This window comes from Danio rerio, chromosome 3 (genome assembly GCF_052040795.2).
Source record: "Danio rerio strain M-AB ecotype USA chromosome 3, GRCz13ab, whole genome shotgun sequence".
Lineage (NCBI taxonomy): Eukaryota > Metazoa > Chordata > Actinopteri > Cypriniformes > Danionidae > Danio > Danio rerio.
In genome coordinates, this window is record NC_141023.1 from 20,200,269 (window position 1) to 20,216,071 (window position 15,803).

The window sequence follows — 15,803 nt, forward strand, 5'->3', positions numbered from 1 at the left end:
TATATTTGATGTAATCTTAACCGAAACATGAAGAGAGGGTGTGGCAGTGTAGCCCCTCCCCTTTATATAAAACAGCAAATAGCATTTTGCCTCATCACCGCTCTGCCAGTGAGAGTGATTGAGCTCAACTGCATCAAATGAGATGTGTCTTGAAAGGGGCAGGCAAGTCAGATAATAGAGAGCTTTTGATTGGTCACGATATGATAAGAAACTGAAGTTTGAGGTGATGTGAATAAAACCTATCCTTTTAGGCAGAAGTGACAAACTACAAGCTCTACAGGTTTATGTCAGTTATATATCTTCTGATTGCAAATTTTGTCACAGTTTTGGAGCTTATAGATATCCTAAAAACGAACAATCCCCTTATTAAGTGTGGCTTCCGGGTCCAAGCGGTATATATATATACATATACACATACATACACACACACACACACACAAACATGTATATCCATGCTTAATATCAGATGGCCAATAAGTTATTAATTTTTCAGAAATTGTTAAAATATTGATTTCTATGATGCAGCAAGTCCGGAGATTGATGTGTATACAATGATTTTATATCAAATTCACTTTAATGTGTGATATGAATAAAATGTCAAATGTGGTCAAAAACAATATTTTATCAATTCAAATGAGTAGCTGCATGGACCTGGAAACAATAATTTCATACGTCATTGATATTACAACTTAAAAGGCCATGAAACCCCCGTCTCAGCAGGGTGTTTTCACACCTCTAGTTTGAAAAAAGTCAGGAAAGTACTGTAGATGAGTCCAGCTTTGTTTAGGTGGGAGAGTCGAGTGGAGAAAGAGGGAAGAGTTTGCTTTAAAAGAAGAGTTTCACTACAAGCAAGCGCGGATTTTCACAGCGGCAACACAAACACAGACGCAGGGAAGAAAGACAGTGACTACGCTTACATGGACAGGCACAATCAAATTATTTGCCTTAATATAAATAAGAAAATAACATGATACAGGTGGTTACATGAGTTGCTTTTTGAAAGTTTCTTTCATGATCCCTTTTACATGGTATAGCACATAATTTGATTAACGTCACCACGGTATCCACGTTTACTTTGGAGTTTTTTGTAATTTGAGTGTTTCATTTTTAATTTGTCGATGTAACTCCAGTTTGGCACTTTCACTTTTATTCAAGAACATTTCATACATGCCCTCCATTACAAACGAGATATTGGATGCAAGGAACTGCAGGAAGAGTGTCGTTTTAATGGAATTTTTGATACCACACACAGTATGGTACAAAAAAAATCTTCTGCATTTCAAGGTAGAAGGAGAGACTCGGTAGGTGCAGAGAATAGCGTCAAACATCCATGTGTGGATCCTGTCACAAAATGCAGCACAAATCCTACAAGGCGATAATAGTTTAAGGTGTTTACATTCAGCGAGCAGCATTTACAGCAGGTCTTTCAGTCCATAATATTTTAGTGATATTAGCGTACTGTAAACTTAGTTACTAAATCATTTTGACTAGGGTATATCTTTAAAAACTGAAAGAGTACAGCTGACAGTACTAACTAACTTTGCCATCCGAATAAGCATAAACAAAGAACACTGATCACACACTTACCAAATCTGTAAAGACAGGACAATCAACACAAACTGGAACCGCGTCTTTTTTAAAAGGAGACGAGCAGCAAATTCAATTTTTAACATTTACAGATGCGAAAAGCTCAAGGATAAAACAAATGTTCCTTACAAACATATTTTTTGTCAAGTGTTAGCAAACCACTGTATTCAACATGTCCACACGTGATCTGTGCTCTCTGAACACTGCAACAGGTAAAAATGGTCTTCGAAGCTATCATGCATATTAATGAAGTCGCACCTCATTCACAATAAAGCGCACTGATTAGTTCGAACCAAGTCTTTCTCTTGAATTAACGCTGAAAACTCAAAGATGCCACATTGCACCCATCGGTACAGACATTTAGTCTCCATGCTGGAATTTACACAAGGATCTCATGGTCGTGATGTAGCTTTAAAATTTCTTTTTAAACTAGAAAAATGGATTTGTTCGAAATAACATAAAAATAATGTGCTTGAACTTGTGAAATGTATGTGTCCCAATACTGTTTTTGGCATTGTGGAACACATATATGACCTTTCAACATCTCAAAAAATGTGCTTTGGTGTTTTATAACCCTTTAACAAGCAGATACTGATACTAACATCTAAAAAACTGTTTTATTTTCATGGAACCTTTAAACTAGATATTGAGTCTGCGCTCACCCATAGCTTTGGTTTCCTCGCCCTTGGCGTTAAGGATGGAGAACTTGAACTTGGCTCGAACCTCACTCTTAGGACAGCTGACCAGGAGCAGATAGAGAGACAGATAATCTTTACTCTCCTCATCCAGCCCTTTAGGATTCACTCGTAAACACCTGTTCAAAACAAAGAGCCTCACATAAGCATTTATTCTGACAAAACCAAATCAAAATATTAACGCAAATCTACATGTGCTCCTTTTTTTCACCATTTGAGCTTGTCATTGGCCCCCGAGGAGAAGGTGGAGCTTTTGATGACCTCTCCCATCTCCTCCCGACAGAAGCTGAAGTTGTTGATGGTCCACATATAGGAGAACTTAACCACTTTGATCTGGACAAACACACAAGATAACAGACAAGACACTTCATTCCTCCATTTATCCATCTACTTTTTCCCCCTCCCCCTTTCCTACATTAGATCCGCAAGTGTTGGCCAAGACTTCAAAAAAGCGACACATCAAAACCACCTTTTATCTTAATGCGCTCTGACAACAAACAGGATGGGGAGAACAAGGAATAAAAAGACCTCAAACAAAAACACTGAGGGAGGATGATGGCGAGATAAATGAAAGCATTAATGGAACATGTTTCACTAGTCGTGGGGATTCAGAACACACTGGAGGGCTCTGTGAAGTCACGCACACACTCATAACAGAGGGAAGATAATGACCATTACATATTTTTAGAAAGACAGACCTACTACCTGGACAGGTCATTTTGGTTCATACATAGAAGTTTTTCAAACACATATTAAGCTTAGTTAATATATTTAACATGTATACATGCTTACAAGTTACACAATTCATCGCCTTAGAACTACAAGGTTCTATCTCCGTTCTAAATGATTTTGAGATATTGGGCTTCAAAATGTATGCATTCCATATTGCAAACAATGTGTTTGCTATATGCGGAACAATCCGGCGAAATGACAAAAAAAGCTGACGCTGATTGGTCCTCGTGTGTGCATTAAAAATGTTGATTGGCTCATAGAAAGAATCTTATAGAGCCAAGCTAGAATTCGACTTTGTAGATAAAATCTTTCTTTTTTTTTTATAAAAAAAGTCTTAAAATGTAAATAATTAAACAAAGGAAAAAAAACATCACACAATGTTAATGAATTTGCATTTAAAAAGAATACGTGAATAACTCCATTTTGACAAAAATGTCAGATAGAACCTTATAATTCTAGGGTGACTATATGTAAGACTTCTTTAAAGAAATTAATATTATTTTTAATAAAGACTAATTAAATTGGTCACAACTGACAATGGGACACGTGTATATTAAATTATACTTCATATAAAGTGTTCTTTAAAAAAAGTATCAATAAAAAAATAATAAATAAATAAAATAAATTAATTAATAAATATGAATTATGTGAACAAGATGATGTGACACTGAAGTCTGGAAATAACTCCTAACAAATATTATAGAAATAAAATGCATTGTAAAACATTTTAAAATACAAACTAGCTACTTTAAACAGTGTAAAATTTCAAAATATTTCTGTTTATACAGATTTTGGTCAAATAAATGCAGACCCAATTAACTTCAAAAACATAAAATATTCTCAATATCTGAAATACAATGTAACCATTGAACTACTGATATATTATAGTACATTATATTATTTAAATCATTATATTATATTGTATTATATAAATTATTATATTATATTATATTATATTATATTATATTATATTATATTATATTATATTATATTATATTATAAATCATTAACTTATATTAAATTATCACATGGATTTGAAATAAAGGGTATTATTTTTCTAAGGGTTATTTAAAAAATACCTTTAACTCTATTCCACCGAAAGTGGAAAGCAAGTATGTAGATCCCACATGGGCCTGTTGATTGGCCACTTATAGCATTAGACGAGGTTTAATGTGTGTCTGAGACAGCAGGGGTGCTTAGATTTGTACCTTGAGAATTAGTTTGCAGCACAGTTTCGTTCCAGTCTGTCTCTAACACACCTGCCCATAATCTTAGAGTAAACTCAATAAACTGATTGGCTGGTTCAGCTGTGTTTGATTAGACATGGAAATACAAGTATGTTTACGCATCAACTTCATAAAAAAAAAAAAAAAAGCTTTTTCTTTGGAGTACAAATGACAACATTATTCAAACATTCCCCTTCCCACAAATATTACTAACAGGCTAGTGGTTGACGATGAAAATGTTGTATTTTATTTAATGTTGCGTTTACCATGAGTATCATCAGTAGACACATTGCAACTACAACTATACCCACATTAAAATAGTACTAAATTGCAGTGGAAAAGCCAACGGAGCAGCGCAGTCATTGAAAAAGCCCCATTAGTCTGTTTTACAAGGTTTTTTCTGGAGTGAAGAGTTTGGTTCCAAAATGCTGCCAAAATCAGTATTGTATTTGGTCTATATTGAACAGTTTTTAATTACACAAAATGCAATATCAGCCATGTCATTCTAACATGCTTTCTCCCTTATTTCCCCTAAACTGCGACAAAGCCTAGTCCCCGTCTCTGCATAATGCGATAAATCCACTGAACCAATCACAGTGCACCATTCCACTCACTGCAAACAGTGAATACAACTGGCTTGTACCTGCTCCCACACAAATGCAGCAAACTTGTCACACTGACCCCCAGAGGATTTTTTGAAAACCGTTTAATTGTTTTACTCGAAGTCGACAAAACAGAGCAGAATCAAGCCATTTTGCTGCTCATAACTAAAAGTGCCTCCAAAGTTTGACAGTAGCAATCTGAATAGAGGAATAGGGAGGCCATGCACAAATACCAAAGATCACACTAGTAATATAAACATGATATTATAAGATGAATCTCACTTCACACTCAGTGTGGATAATACTGTTTTTATTAATAACACTAATGTTTTTGTTAATACAACACATTTAACTAAATGAATGAGCCATTTAAACCTGTCTCCCAATATAAGATTAGTCCTAGCTAAGTTAAGAGGCTGTCATATGTGGATCAACTTACTTTTTGTGTGTTTTCAACAGTTTCAAAATGAAAAACAACTTTTATATTGATTAAATAAATGTATTGCAGTCAGGGAGAAAAAAAGGGTCATGGATTTATTGCATTTTTGGAAAAATATAATTTGATTTTACAATAAATCTCTGAAAATCTAAATCTGGATTTCACGTTTAAATCTAATTATAAGCTGAAGATGGTATGTGAAAGTTTGAAAAAGCTTAACTAAAAAGCTTTCCACTTTTTTGCCAATTTCTCAATAAAAAAAAAAACACATAGGCTGTAACACTCACCTGTGTGTAACACCAGCTTTCGGCCACAGGGCCGCTGGTCATTTCTGCAGGAGGGGGAGGACTCGGCACCCTGGACATCGCCAGTTTTGAGCGTTTGATTTTTGGGTTAAGGGGAGGGTCACTTCGCCAACCACCACAGGAAGTCTCCAAGAAAGTGTCCAGATGTAATCACTTGCTCATAAGCAAACACACGCACACATGTGTATTTCACAGCCGCCGCCAGGATCCGGGCACACACTCGTGTTCAGCGTAACCCAGAGAACAAGGAGGGAAAGCAGGGAGAAACCTGAGGTGTTTTTCAGTGAGCCGTCCAGTTCTTCAGCATTAACACCTGCAGCAGAGCAGACAGAGAGCAAAAACAGATTAAGAATTTTCATTTGTGTCAATGAGCTTAAAGCTTTGAACTGAAATGATGCAGAGCTGATAATAAGATTATGAAGGAAATCAAATATATTAGAACAGTGGTAGTGGTAGCAATAAATTAAATCAAATTACATAAATTACTTAGATCACAGGAATTAAAGCAATATATTATTAGTAGTAGTAGTTCTAGTAGTAGTAGCATTAGTGGTAGTAGTACTATAGTAGCAGTAATTTAGTCATGTAGGGTTATGTTATAGCTGGGGATTTTTTAGTTCGTTTGTTTTGTGTTCACACAAATATAGTGGGTGTTGTTTTAAGTGAGTTTAAGCATTTTTGTGTAAATTAAACCCTTTTCACAAAAAAGGAAAAAGGTTTGTATTTTGCAATACTACAAAAATACTCAAAAATGCTTCTGTCAATGTTTTCAAACTATTATATTTGATTTCTCAAATTGTCCTTGATCCCACATCTCTGTGGTTAGTTGTTGTGGAGAATATAAACAGATGTTATGACAATGTTACCATATACTTTCTATGTAAAGTTAAGTTTTTACTGCAAGTGTAACTTCCATAACGCTGGAATTGCTCTACAGATATGGTATATTACTTATAAGTCTTGACATTATAAATGTTGCTGTTATTGATGAAAAACAATATATTATCAATTTCTCTATTTCTTGTTTGAATGCTTCTGTTAAGCAATGGTTTACTTAAGCTAAGTTTTTTTTTTGACATTTTCTTTTTAATTAATTATTAAAAATACAAATCGGTATTGATATTTGTTGATGCACAACTTGCATGATACGAATATGGGAGTGACGCTCACATGTCCAGCCACACCTAGTTGAAAACATCTACGTTTTTAAGAATGCCTCGAGCGCACTGCGATTCATGCAAGTAGAAATAAAGTAGTGCAAGACCCATTGTAAATGGTCAGACACCACCCGCACGCATTTGTCACTTTAGGTCAGAATGACAACCCAAGCGAAAATGAGTGCTGTGTAACAGCAGTGAGGAGATTGTAAATAAAAAAAACGATATCACCAGAGTGGTTTTTTGGTTTCTTTTCTTGTGCATCCCAGCCACTAACTAACCATCTGAAAGATTTTTTTTAGCATAGGTGGGTAATATAGTCATTCAACTTCACAATTTGTGATGTTGCAGTATGCATTTCAATAATGATGTCTGGTTCCTTGACTTAAAAGTTCAGATTTGATTATCATAATTTGTTTTGTTTACAGAGTTTGAGGTTTACTGTATTATTATTATTATTATTGACACCTTACAGACGTAGATCTACCTTTACCATTGCACACACTTTGTAACATTTTATTTAATAAAAGTTTAAGAGTCTCTTTAACACTTTTGTTTATTTCACTATGAAAAGATGGGATAATTTTTTTAAATATTTTTGTTTTTGACTTAAAATTATTTGCCTTAAAAAAATATATAATTATTGATATCAAGTGATAATGATAATATTGTTATCATTTTTTGCAATATCACCCAGCCCTACAATGAACCATATCGTGGATACTAATATAGTGATAATTTATTTTTAAAAAATAAAACAAATATGCATATTCTGGATATCTGCTACACCAACATCGTTTCTATATAAATAATAATAATAAAAAAAAATTCTACACAACTTTACAGCAATGGTTCCCACTCATGACATAGATCTTTAAAAATTCTGGCTCTTCTTTTTTTATAATAGTATTTGTTCAGAATGCAGCGCTGCAAAGATTAATGGGGCTAAAACACATACTAAGAATTTTGTGGAGTATTAATATAATTTTTCTAAATGAAAGATGTACCACTATGTGTAATAACTTGCTGCCATTAGGTAACTGCATGGTGTGTTTGTTTGAAATACTCTTAAGTTTATTACCTGTTTATATTTCTCTTTAAATAGCTGTACTTTGTTTTGTTTTGATCTTTGCTATGTTACCATATATAAATAAAAAAGACAAAAATTACAAAAAAAAGTCATTATTTGAGTATAGAAACAAATTGTATAACTAATTCCCTATTAAACTCCACCATTTAGGCGAACATGTCAAACAAATATGTATCCACAAACCACAAAACTATGCAGAACTTCTGTGCCATTCAATCACCATTTACTTGCTTTACTACACAACATTTGCCACTGTAGGGGTAAAAGCCAGTCCTCTGAAGACTCAGAAGCACCATCAGCAAGTTTAAATCCGTCAAAGCTACACGTTTATAATGCTGGAGGAAAAAAACAATTTCTTCTTTTCCCCTTGTGTGAAACAGCCCTCCCTCTGTTCTCCTGAAGAAAAGCACATTCATCATTCCATTGGCTCTCTTGTTCATTTCCCCTCAAACCTCTGAACCCTTAAACCTTTCCAGTCTTTTTTTCTTCCTTCAGCTCAAAAAAAAAAGAAATAAATAAATACAACAGATCCGCAGCACTAATCCTTATTTTGCTCTCGCTCCTGCTAATTAAGGCACTTTAATCGTTAGCTAGATACACCCTAGCCATTAATGGACTGACCAGAAAACACCAAACTGGCCGCATGTCTAACAGTACAGCGAGTCGTTAATAAGGCTAATTAATGGATGTAAAAACAGTCCGATGGAAGCTCGTGACTGATAACCAATTAAAAGCAGAAAAGAACATTTGACGCTCCACGCATGACATTCATAAATGTTTAAAGAACAGGGTAAAAGACCCTCACGGTCATGAGCAGGGAAGAATAGTCTTTTAAAAGACATCATTTTAGGTAACTTTTTAATTTACTTCACAGAATGGCCCGATTTTCTGCGGTCAGATCAAAAAGTTATGAAGAGTTGAACATTTACTAGACACACAGAATCGGGGACCTTTGATTTCTACCAAACTTTAAACAAAGAAAGAAAGAAAAAACACAAGTATTATCTTCTCTTTTTCTCAATCTGAAGCGACCCCGTCACCCTTTCATCTCTCATTTCTCTCTCCATTTTTTACAGTCCTGCACTCCTTCCTCCCTTTCTCACTCAACCTGCACGTCCCTACGTCTGCGAGCGAGGGAGACAGAGAGTCTTCTTTCCCTTAATTAGCATCTGATTGAAAGGATAGATCACGGCCCGGTGGAACCTTCCGGAAACTTGTGCGGCGATTTGAGACAGTGTGAGAGGAAGAGTACATGGTGGAGGAACAAAAATGAACAAAGTGCAAAACAAAGTGTTTTGTGGGGAGGAAAGAAGCAAAGAAAGTATTGGGAGACTGAAAAGGTCATTTCAAAACTTTGTAAAAGTACAGCACAACTCGCCCATTTTCCAATGTATACATCAAGGTTGGGTGTTAAAGCGTACGTTTATGCATCAGTGTCTACTAAAAACTGAACGTTTCTCTCATTGTTTTTTTTTTAAGCTTTTATACCAATTACAACCGCTCTGTTATAAATATGAAAACCCAAACCAGGAGACTAATAACAAGAAGAATTCTTTATTGAAACGTGTTGGTTGTTGTGCAGTTAAACAGCATCTTCATGAAGTCCAAGAGTCTACCAGAGTCATCAGGATTCACTTATGTAGAGTTCAGACTAGAGGTCTGTATTCTCACAGCTGGAACAACAGTAACTCCAGTAGAAAAAAATATCCAAATACGTCGTTTTAAACTGTAAAGAAATCTGTGTTTTTAAAACTAATGAAGACAGCAGAAGTCAATGATTCATTTTCATTATTCAGCTTGACGTGTTTACTGTTCAAAATAATATAAATGTTTCTTAAACATAAAATATATCGTGTTCAAAGGGGAAAAAGTTTTTGTTTTTTTCAGGGTGTCCGCAGGGTCTTAAAAAGTCTTAATTTTCAAAAACTAAATTTAAGCCCTTAAAAAGTATTACATTCACTGAAATATGCTGTTGTTAAATACTTTTAAACAGGTCTTAATTTTCCACGTAAAGCTATGGCCAACCGATACAACCAACAAATCCATCTAAAAAAATGTTTAACAAAATTAACATTTATTAACTATTTAGCAATATGGTTAAATTGTCTTCCTTACATCCTTACACCAACATTTGTTTAAAAGGTCTTCGATTTTGCATAAATTTATGTTGTGCATAAACTTTGCTTATTATAGCTTTTAAAACGTCTTTTTTAAAAGAAAGGTTATGCTAATAAAATATGTATGTATATAACAAGAGTTAGCTTGTTTTGACACATTTTTTAAAATGTGTGACTAAGAAAAATCTGAATTTTTATTTAAATGGGGCAAGTGAAAAAAAAATACAGTGGTTATTACTGAAAATTATTAGCGTTTTACCATGTGACAGTCTGAAATTTCATTTATAATGGTCTTAAAAAGTCTTAAATTTGACAAGATGAAACCTGCAGACTCCCTGTTTTTATCCAGACATTTAAAAAGAATATATTTCAGAGCAGTAATCACAATACCATCAAACAGTGATTTTTATCCAAGGTTATCATCCCGTCAGAATCTTATACCAGCCCATGCCTAATTACTAGTTCTTGCTTTTTTTTCTTCTTCTTTTTTTTTACTATTGGGAAACCCATATCATGCAGGTCTGATGTATGAGAGTCTTTTTCATGCATCAGAGACGCAAATGGAATAAAATTACCCCTTGAGCGATAATACCTCAAAGTTTTACCCTTTAGCAGTCATAAGATTGGAACCTCAGGTTTAAGGTGGCACTCATGTCTCATCACAAAGGGGCAAACAAAACTGACGTTTAGCCTAAATGACAGTGGCAGACAGAAACCAACATTGACAATCCTTGCACAACCAACAGTTTTATCTGTCATCTCTCTCTTTTGGTAGTACCCAATTTCAACGTGAGATTTTGCGGGATCTAGACAAAAATTGTGTCCCGTGCAGACTTCTAGTTCAAACTGCATGATTTTAGCCCCGATTTTGACTCACTGAAAGGTTTTGAGAAATCGCAGACAAATGCCTGAAATCACAGGCAAATCGATTCTCGTTCACATGAGTAACAATTAGACAATATGAACTATCAAAGACGCGATCTGAGAGAGAATAGCCGATGAGGCTCTGACACCCGTGAGATATTTGGCATGCTAAATATCTAGAGCTGTCGGCTATTCAAATCATACCGTGTGAAATGTGTATCTGCAGGCCAGCGGGAGAAGTTAAAAGCACTTCTTTTTGGTTTATTTGAACCCAAGAAATAGAGGAAAAACTAGTGGAAATTCGGCAGCACCTGTGCCTGATTGACATGTCATCTGAGCAATACCACAACTGGGTCGAAAAAGAAAAATGTTTGAGAGAAAATTGCTAATTCCCTTCAAAAGCCACGGGAGCAAAATAAGTACATTTTGTACCTAAATTCTTCTCTCATTATGTAGGCTAGGTTATAACAAAACATATATTACATCACTTCTTGCATGTGTTTGGTTGTGAAACGTAGTTTGTGAACCGAGACAAAGTTGTCGCCATTTCTAGTCTAACACAAGTCTGCAACAAGTCTAATATGGGACAGAGTCGTCTTGTCCATTATATGTTTAGGAGGGGGCAGAGTTTATAGGTGGACACAGTTAAACAAGTCAAGTAAATGTGGTAAGTAGGTAATGGAACCTGTCCAGCCACTGCCCATACAAGTTTATCAACAAAAGAGTTTCTTTGATCTGAATGAATCCACAAAAACAGAGGCACAGTCATTGAAACCCTGCCCGTAGCATTTGCATCACTTTGGCTCAGCTAGTGCTCAGGAAGGCAATAGGTTTAATGTATCCGTCACCTGGGCTGCTATAGTTTTAAATTAAATTATATAATTAAAACATGTATATACAGGGCTCGAAATTAACTTTTTTACTTGGTAGCACCGGTGCTCCCAACTTCAAATATTTAGGAGCACCAAAAAAATTTTAGGAGCACCAGAAAAAATTTAGGAGCACCCACCAAAAATGAATGAGCACCTCTGCAAATAGTTTTTAAAGGGATTTATTGTATTTTAAAACAACATTAAGAAGACTGACAAAAACCAGAAACAACTATCTAACTAATGCTGCGAAGACATTGATATTTGTGTGCAATAATTCCAAAATGAATGTCTAATAATTAGGCCATAGAATATTAATGATGATAAAAAATGACAATAATAGTAATGATTTCCATTTCTCATTATGATGCTGCCTTGAATGTGCATGAATGTAGGTTATCTGCTATAAAAAGTCTGTTACTTTATGAAAAATAATAGTATAGTATAGTATAGTATAGTTTGCATCAAACAAAAATGAAGCATTGCAGTAAGAAATGTTTTTTGTACAGCTGTTTTATAAGCATGTCAATTAATATGCATGTAAATATTATTTCTGCTACAAAACAAACAAAAGATTATAATAAATAATTCAATTCAATGATGAAAGCTGCAAAGCAGTCATCAGTAAATAAAAAAAAAATAATATACAACTCAAAAAAAGAATAGACAAAAGAAAGTAAGTAAAGTCTCACTTCTATCACTCTTTAAAAGTTTTGGTTTCAGTTTGTCAATTTAAAGGTTCAGTCTGAGCTGATTTTCATTTTTCTGAGTTAGTGGAAAGCTGGCGAGTCAGCTGACCCATTTTATGAGCAGGCAGAGCAGGACTCTTGCGCTAACGATCGGCGCAATACCGGTCTTTGTTATGAGCCGCAGTTTCAGTGTAAACTTAGTAAAGGCGAGCTTCTTTGGCGATGATATGTACAGTATTAGATTTGACTTTTAGCGGACATTTGCGCTGAACACGCAGTGAATGCAACGCATCGAGATTCTGCCACCTTCTCCAAGAAGCGCGTACTCGATTGATCTCAGCTGGCGGATCATTATTCACCACGTGACGTGTCATGATGGCTTTCATCTGCGCCTCAACTTTAGGTGGGGTTTGCAAACCTGTGTGCTTTAAGTTTTCACTCTTCAGCCATTTGTATTTCCCGTGGTCATAAAAGCTCCTTCCCTGTCATCTGACAGCGGAAAGTCTTGAGTGATTGACAGCTAATATGAACCAATATAGCGGCAGGGAAGAGCGATTCAGCACGTTTTTACAAAAAATCAAAACAGGTCGCACTACAACCATTATCTGCAGTCGCACTAATGCGCCCAAATATATTATGAGGTCGCATAGATAAATTTTCGGGCGCATATGCGACCAAAATGGTCGCAATTTCGAGCCCTGATATATATTGATATAACTTTTCACTTATATCAATATATATCACTGTTAATTTGAAACTAGATTATATACATTTTTATTTCTACAACTCCAATCAATTGTATCATACAGTCCTGTAGGTTTAAAAACTAATGTTTCCAAACTGGTGGGTCGATTCCCAAAAGTGGGTCATGTAGTGGTTTTGTGATGAATGGCTTTAATTTTGAAGGACGTGTGTGAAAGCTGTTGATGCTTCAGTCAGATGTGGTGTGCGCTTGAGGAAAACACACTCTCCTAAAGGGCGATTTAATCAGAATGGAAGGATCTAGTTCGTTTTCACAAGCATGACACTTCATGGCAAACACCAGTCAAGATAAAATACTTCATTTTGTTAGTAAGTGGCAGCCGTGTTAGCTGATCAGGTTACTGATCAGATTATTAATAACTTATCAAAGAACATTTCACTGAGCTCATACCAGAGCACTGAAAACACAAAGTAGTTTTATACTGTATGTTCACTTCAATTCACTTCACGTTTATTTTTAAAGCACTTTTACAATGTAGATTGCGTCAAAGCAGCTTAACATAGACTTTCTAGTAAATTGAAACTGTGTGAGTCCAGTTTTCAGAGTTAAAGTTCAGTTTAGTTCAGTTCAGTGTGGTTTAAATTTCACTGCTGAAAGTCGAAACACTGAAGGCCAAATCCATCGATGCGCAGCTCCACAAGTCCCAAACCAAGCAAGCCAGTGGTGACAGGAATGTGCCATCAAAAATCCGATTCAATGGTAAAGCTTAGGCTGCAAGGTTATTACCCTTAGGTTATTAGCCTCAGATTTTTAAATGAGCTTTTATTTCAAAACTATTCTTTTAAATTTCCTGTACATTTAAATTGACTTTTATTTTCTAAATATTTGTGAAAACATTTCGATTTCGGTTTTAGTTTTAGTAAATCAGACAAAATTCTTGCAATTAAAGATTATACTGTAAAAGTAGTTAAATATTCCTAGTTTATGTGTTTAGACAAATAAAGTAGATAGTGTAACACCTGGGTTCACTAGAAGAGGGCACAGGATTGCAGGATATCGAAACACGTAGATTTATTAACAATCAATTACATGGATGAACACAGGAAGAACATGGGGTGACAGCAGACATCAACAGAGAGAGGGAGATCACAAAGAGAATACCCGACCACTAATGACTAAACACAGGAACTATGAATACAGTGGGGATGATGAGACTGATTACATACAGGGGATGAAGACAGGTGACACTGATGACCATGATGACATGGCGGGAACTAGAACAAAGAAGTACATGGGTCACATGGTCACATGACGAAAACAAATGCACATGGAAGACAGGGTGTGACAGATAGAATAGCTTTTACCTTAATATAGAAAAGTGTTTGTTATCATGCACTTGACTTAAGTGTTTGTCTAAAAAAAGCACATACACGTTCTCTATATATATACGTTCTCTAAACAGTTGCAGGTCAAATTGTCCCACACAGAATAAGTGATTATTAATTCTTATAATGTTTATTATTTTTGCCAATTCTTATTTTTTATTTCAGTTTTTTTTTTTTCATTTGTTGGGAATTTTTTACTTCATTTTAGGTTTAAGTTTTTTTGTTTTCTTAATGGCAATACCAAGATAAAATTATTGCCGAAATGACATGCATACATCAATACAAAATACCAAAAAATTCAAATTACATATACCTTACATAAAATTAAAATATATTCCATGTTATGGTCCATGGGAGTTGCTTGGATTTGTCGCTTTCTCCCTCTCCGTTACTTTTGCTCTCTCCCTGTCATTCGCTCTTGCCCTACACCTTTTGTTACACTTTTTTCACCTTCACAGGTATCTGCTGATTGGATCCCGAGCCTGTCACTCTTCAATAGGGCGTTTCCTCGTGGACCAATCTGGCCTCATCCTCTGGACTTGACCGGCACACCTTGCTGTTCAGTGCTGTGTGTGTGGGTTTGTGTTGTGTACGCTCGCTTCTTTTCGTGCATTTATTATTTGTTTCTTCTGGTTGTCTCTAAACTAATACAAACATTTGCAATTCCAATATACTTTATCATTCCTTTTTTGTGGAAAAAGGAATAGGTAATCAGGTAGCACAATATACATTTTGCCCATAGCTGTATGAGTGTTCAGAAACATTAGGTAAGCGCCGCTTTTTGCATTTTTGTTTATTGCTTGGAAAGCATATTTAGTTGCATCGAATGCACCGAAGATTTCGGTTTCTTTTTTGATTTGGTTTTATTTCCATGATTGTTACGATTTATTTTCAATTGCACATTACAAAGCCCATTCATGCCTCTCTTTTCTTGGCTTAATCGTATTCCCTTACATACAAAAAAAAAATTAATTAAATGTTAAAGCTGTTTGTTCTTGTTTGTATCCACCCATTTTATTCAGTGATAATAAAATAGTTTTCGAAATATTAAGTTTCCCTTCCTAGACACCTTTTCAAATCATAAAATTCCACATTACCCATTGCAAAATATGCAAAGTTACAATAATAAACTAACAAAACATACTTTTACATCAATCTATTCACACACAACCAGCATCTTAACATCAAAGACCAAAATGATTAAAAGCAATTTAGAAACTGTAAAAATAATTCTTGAAAGTGCCAGTGTCCACTTTATTTCGTTTAACAAACATGTTTTTTGACCTATAGTTTCAGTCTTACTTTACTAAAATAACCTTATAGGTCTAAGTTGGCTTTTTAGG

At 35.0% G+C, this 15,803-nt stretch overlaps 1 protein-coding gene across 6 annotated transcripts in view; it reads right to left on the bottom strand.

Moving 5' to 3' along the window:
* Positions 1–15,803, bottom strand: part of spop (speckle type BTB/POZ protein) — a 136,614-nt gene that overhangs the window by 56,972 nt on the left and 63,839 nt on the right. For 5 of the 6 annotated variants that reach the window (NM_201130.3, XM_087241835.1, XM_087241836.1 and 2 more), the window contains 3 exons: positions 5,569–5,899; positions 2,494–2,615; positions 2,250–2,401 (listed from right to left, as the gene is read on the bottom strand). In NM_201130.3, the coding sequence (NP_957424.1) occupies positions 2,250–2,401; positions 2,494–2,615; positions 5,569–5,646 (352 nt within the window). In that variant the 5' untranslated portion in view covers positions 5,647–5,899. Of the gene's footprint in view, positions 1–2,249; positions 2,402–2,493; positions 2,616–5,568; positions 5,900–14,301; positions 14,350–15,803 lie in introns of all 6 variants that reach the window. The other variant, XM_087241837.1, reaches the window with a different exon arrangement.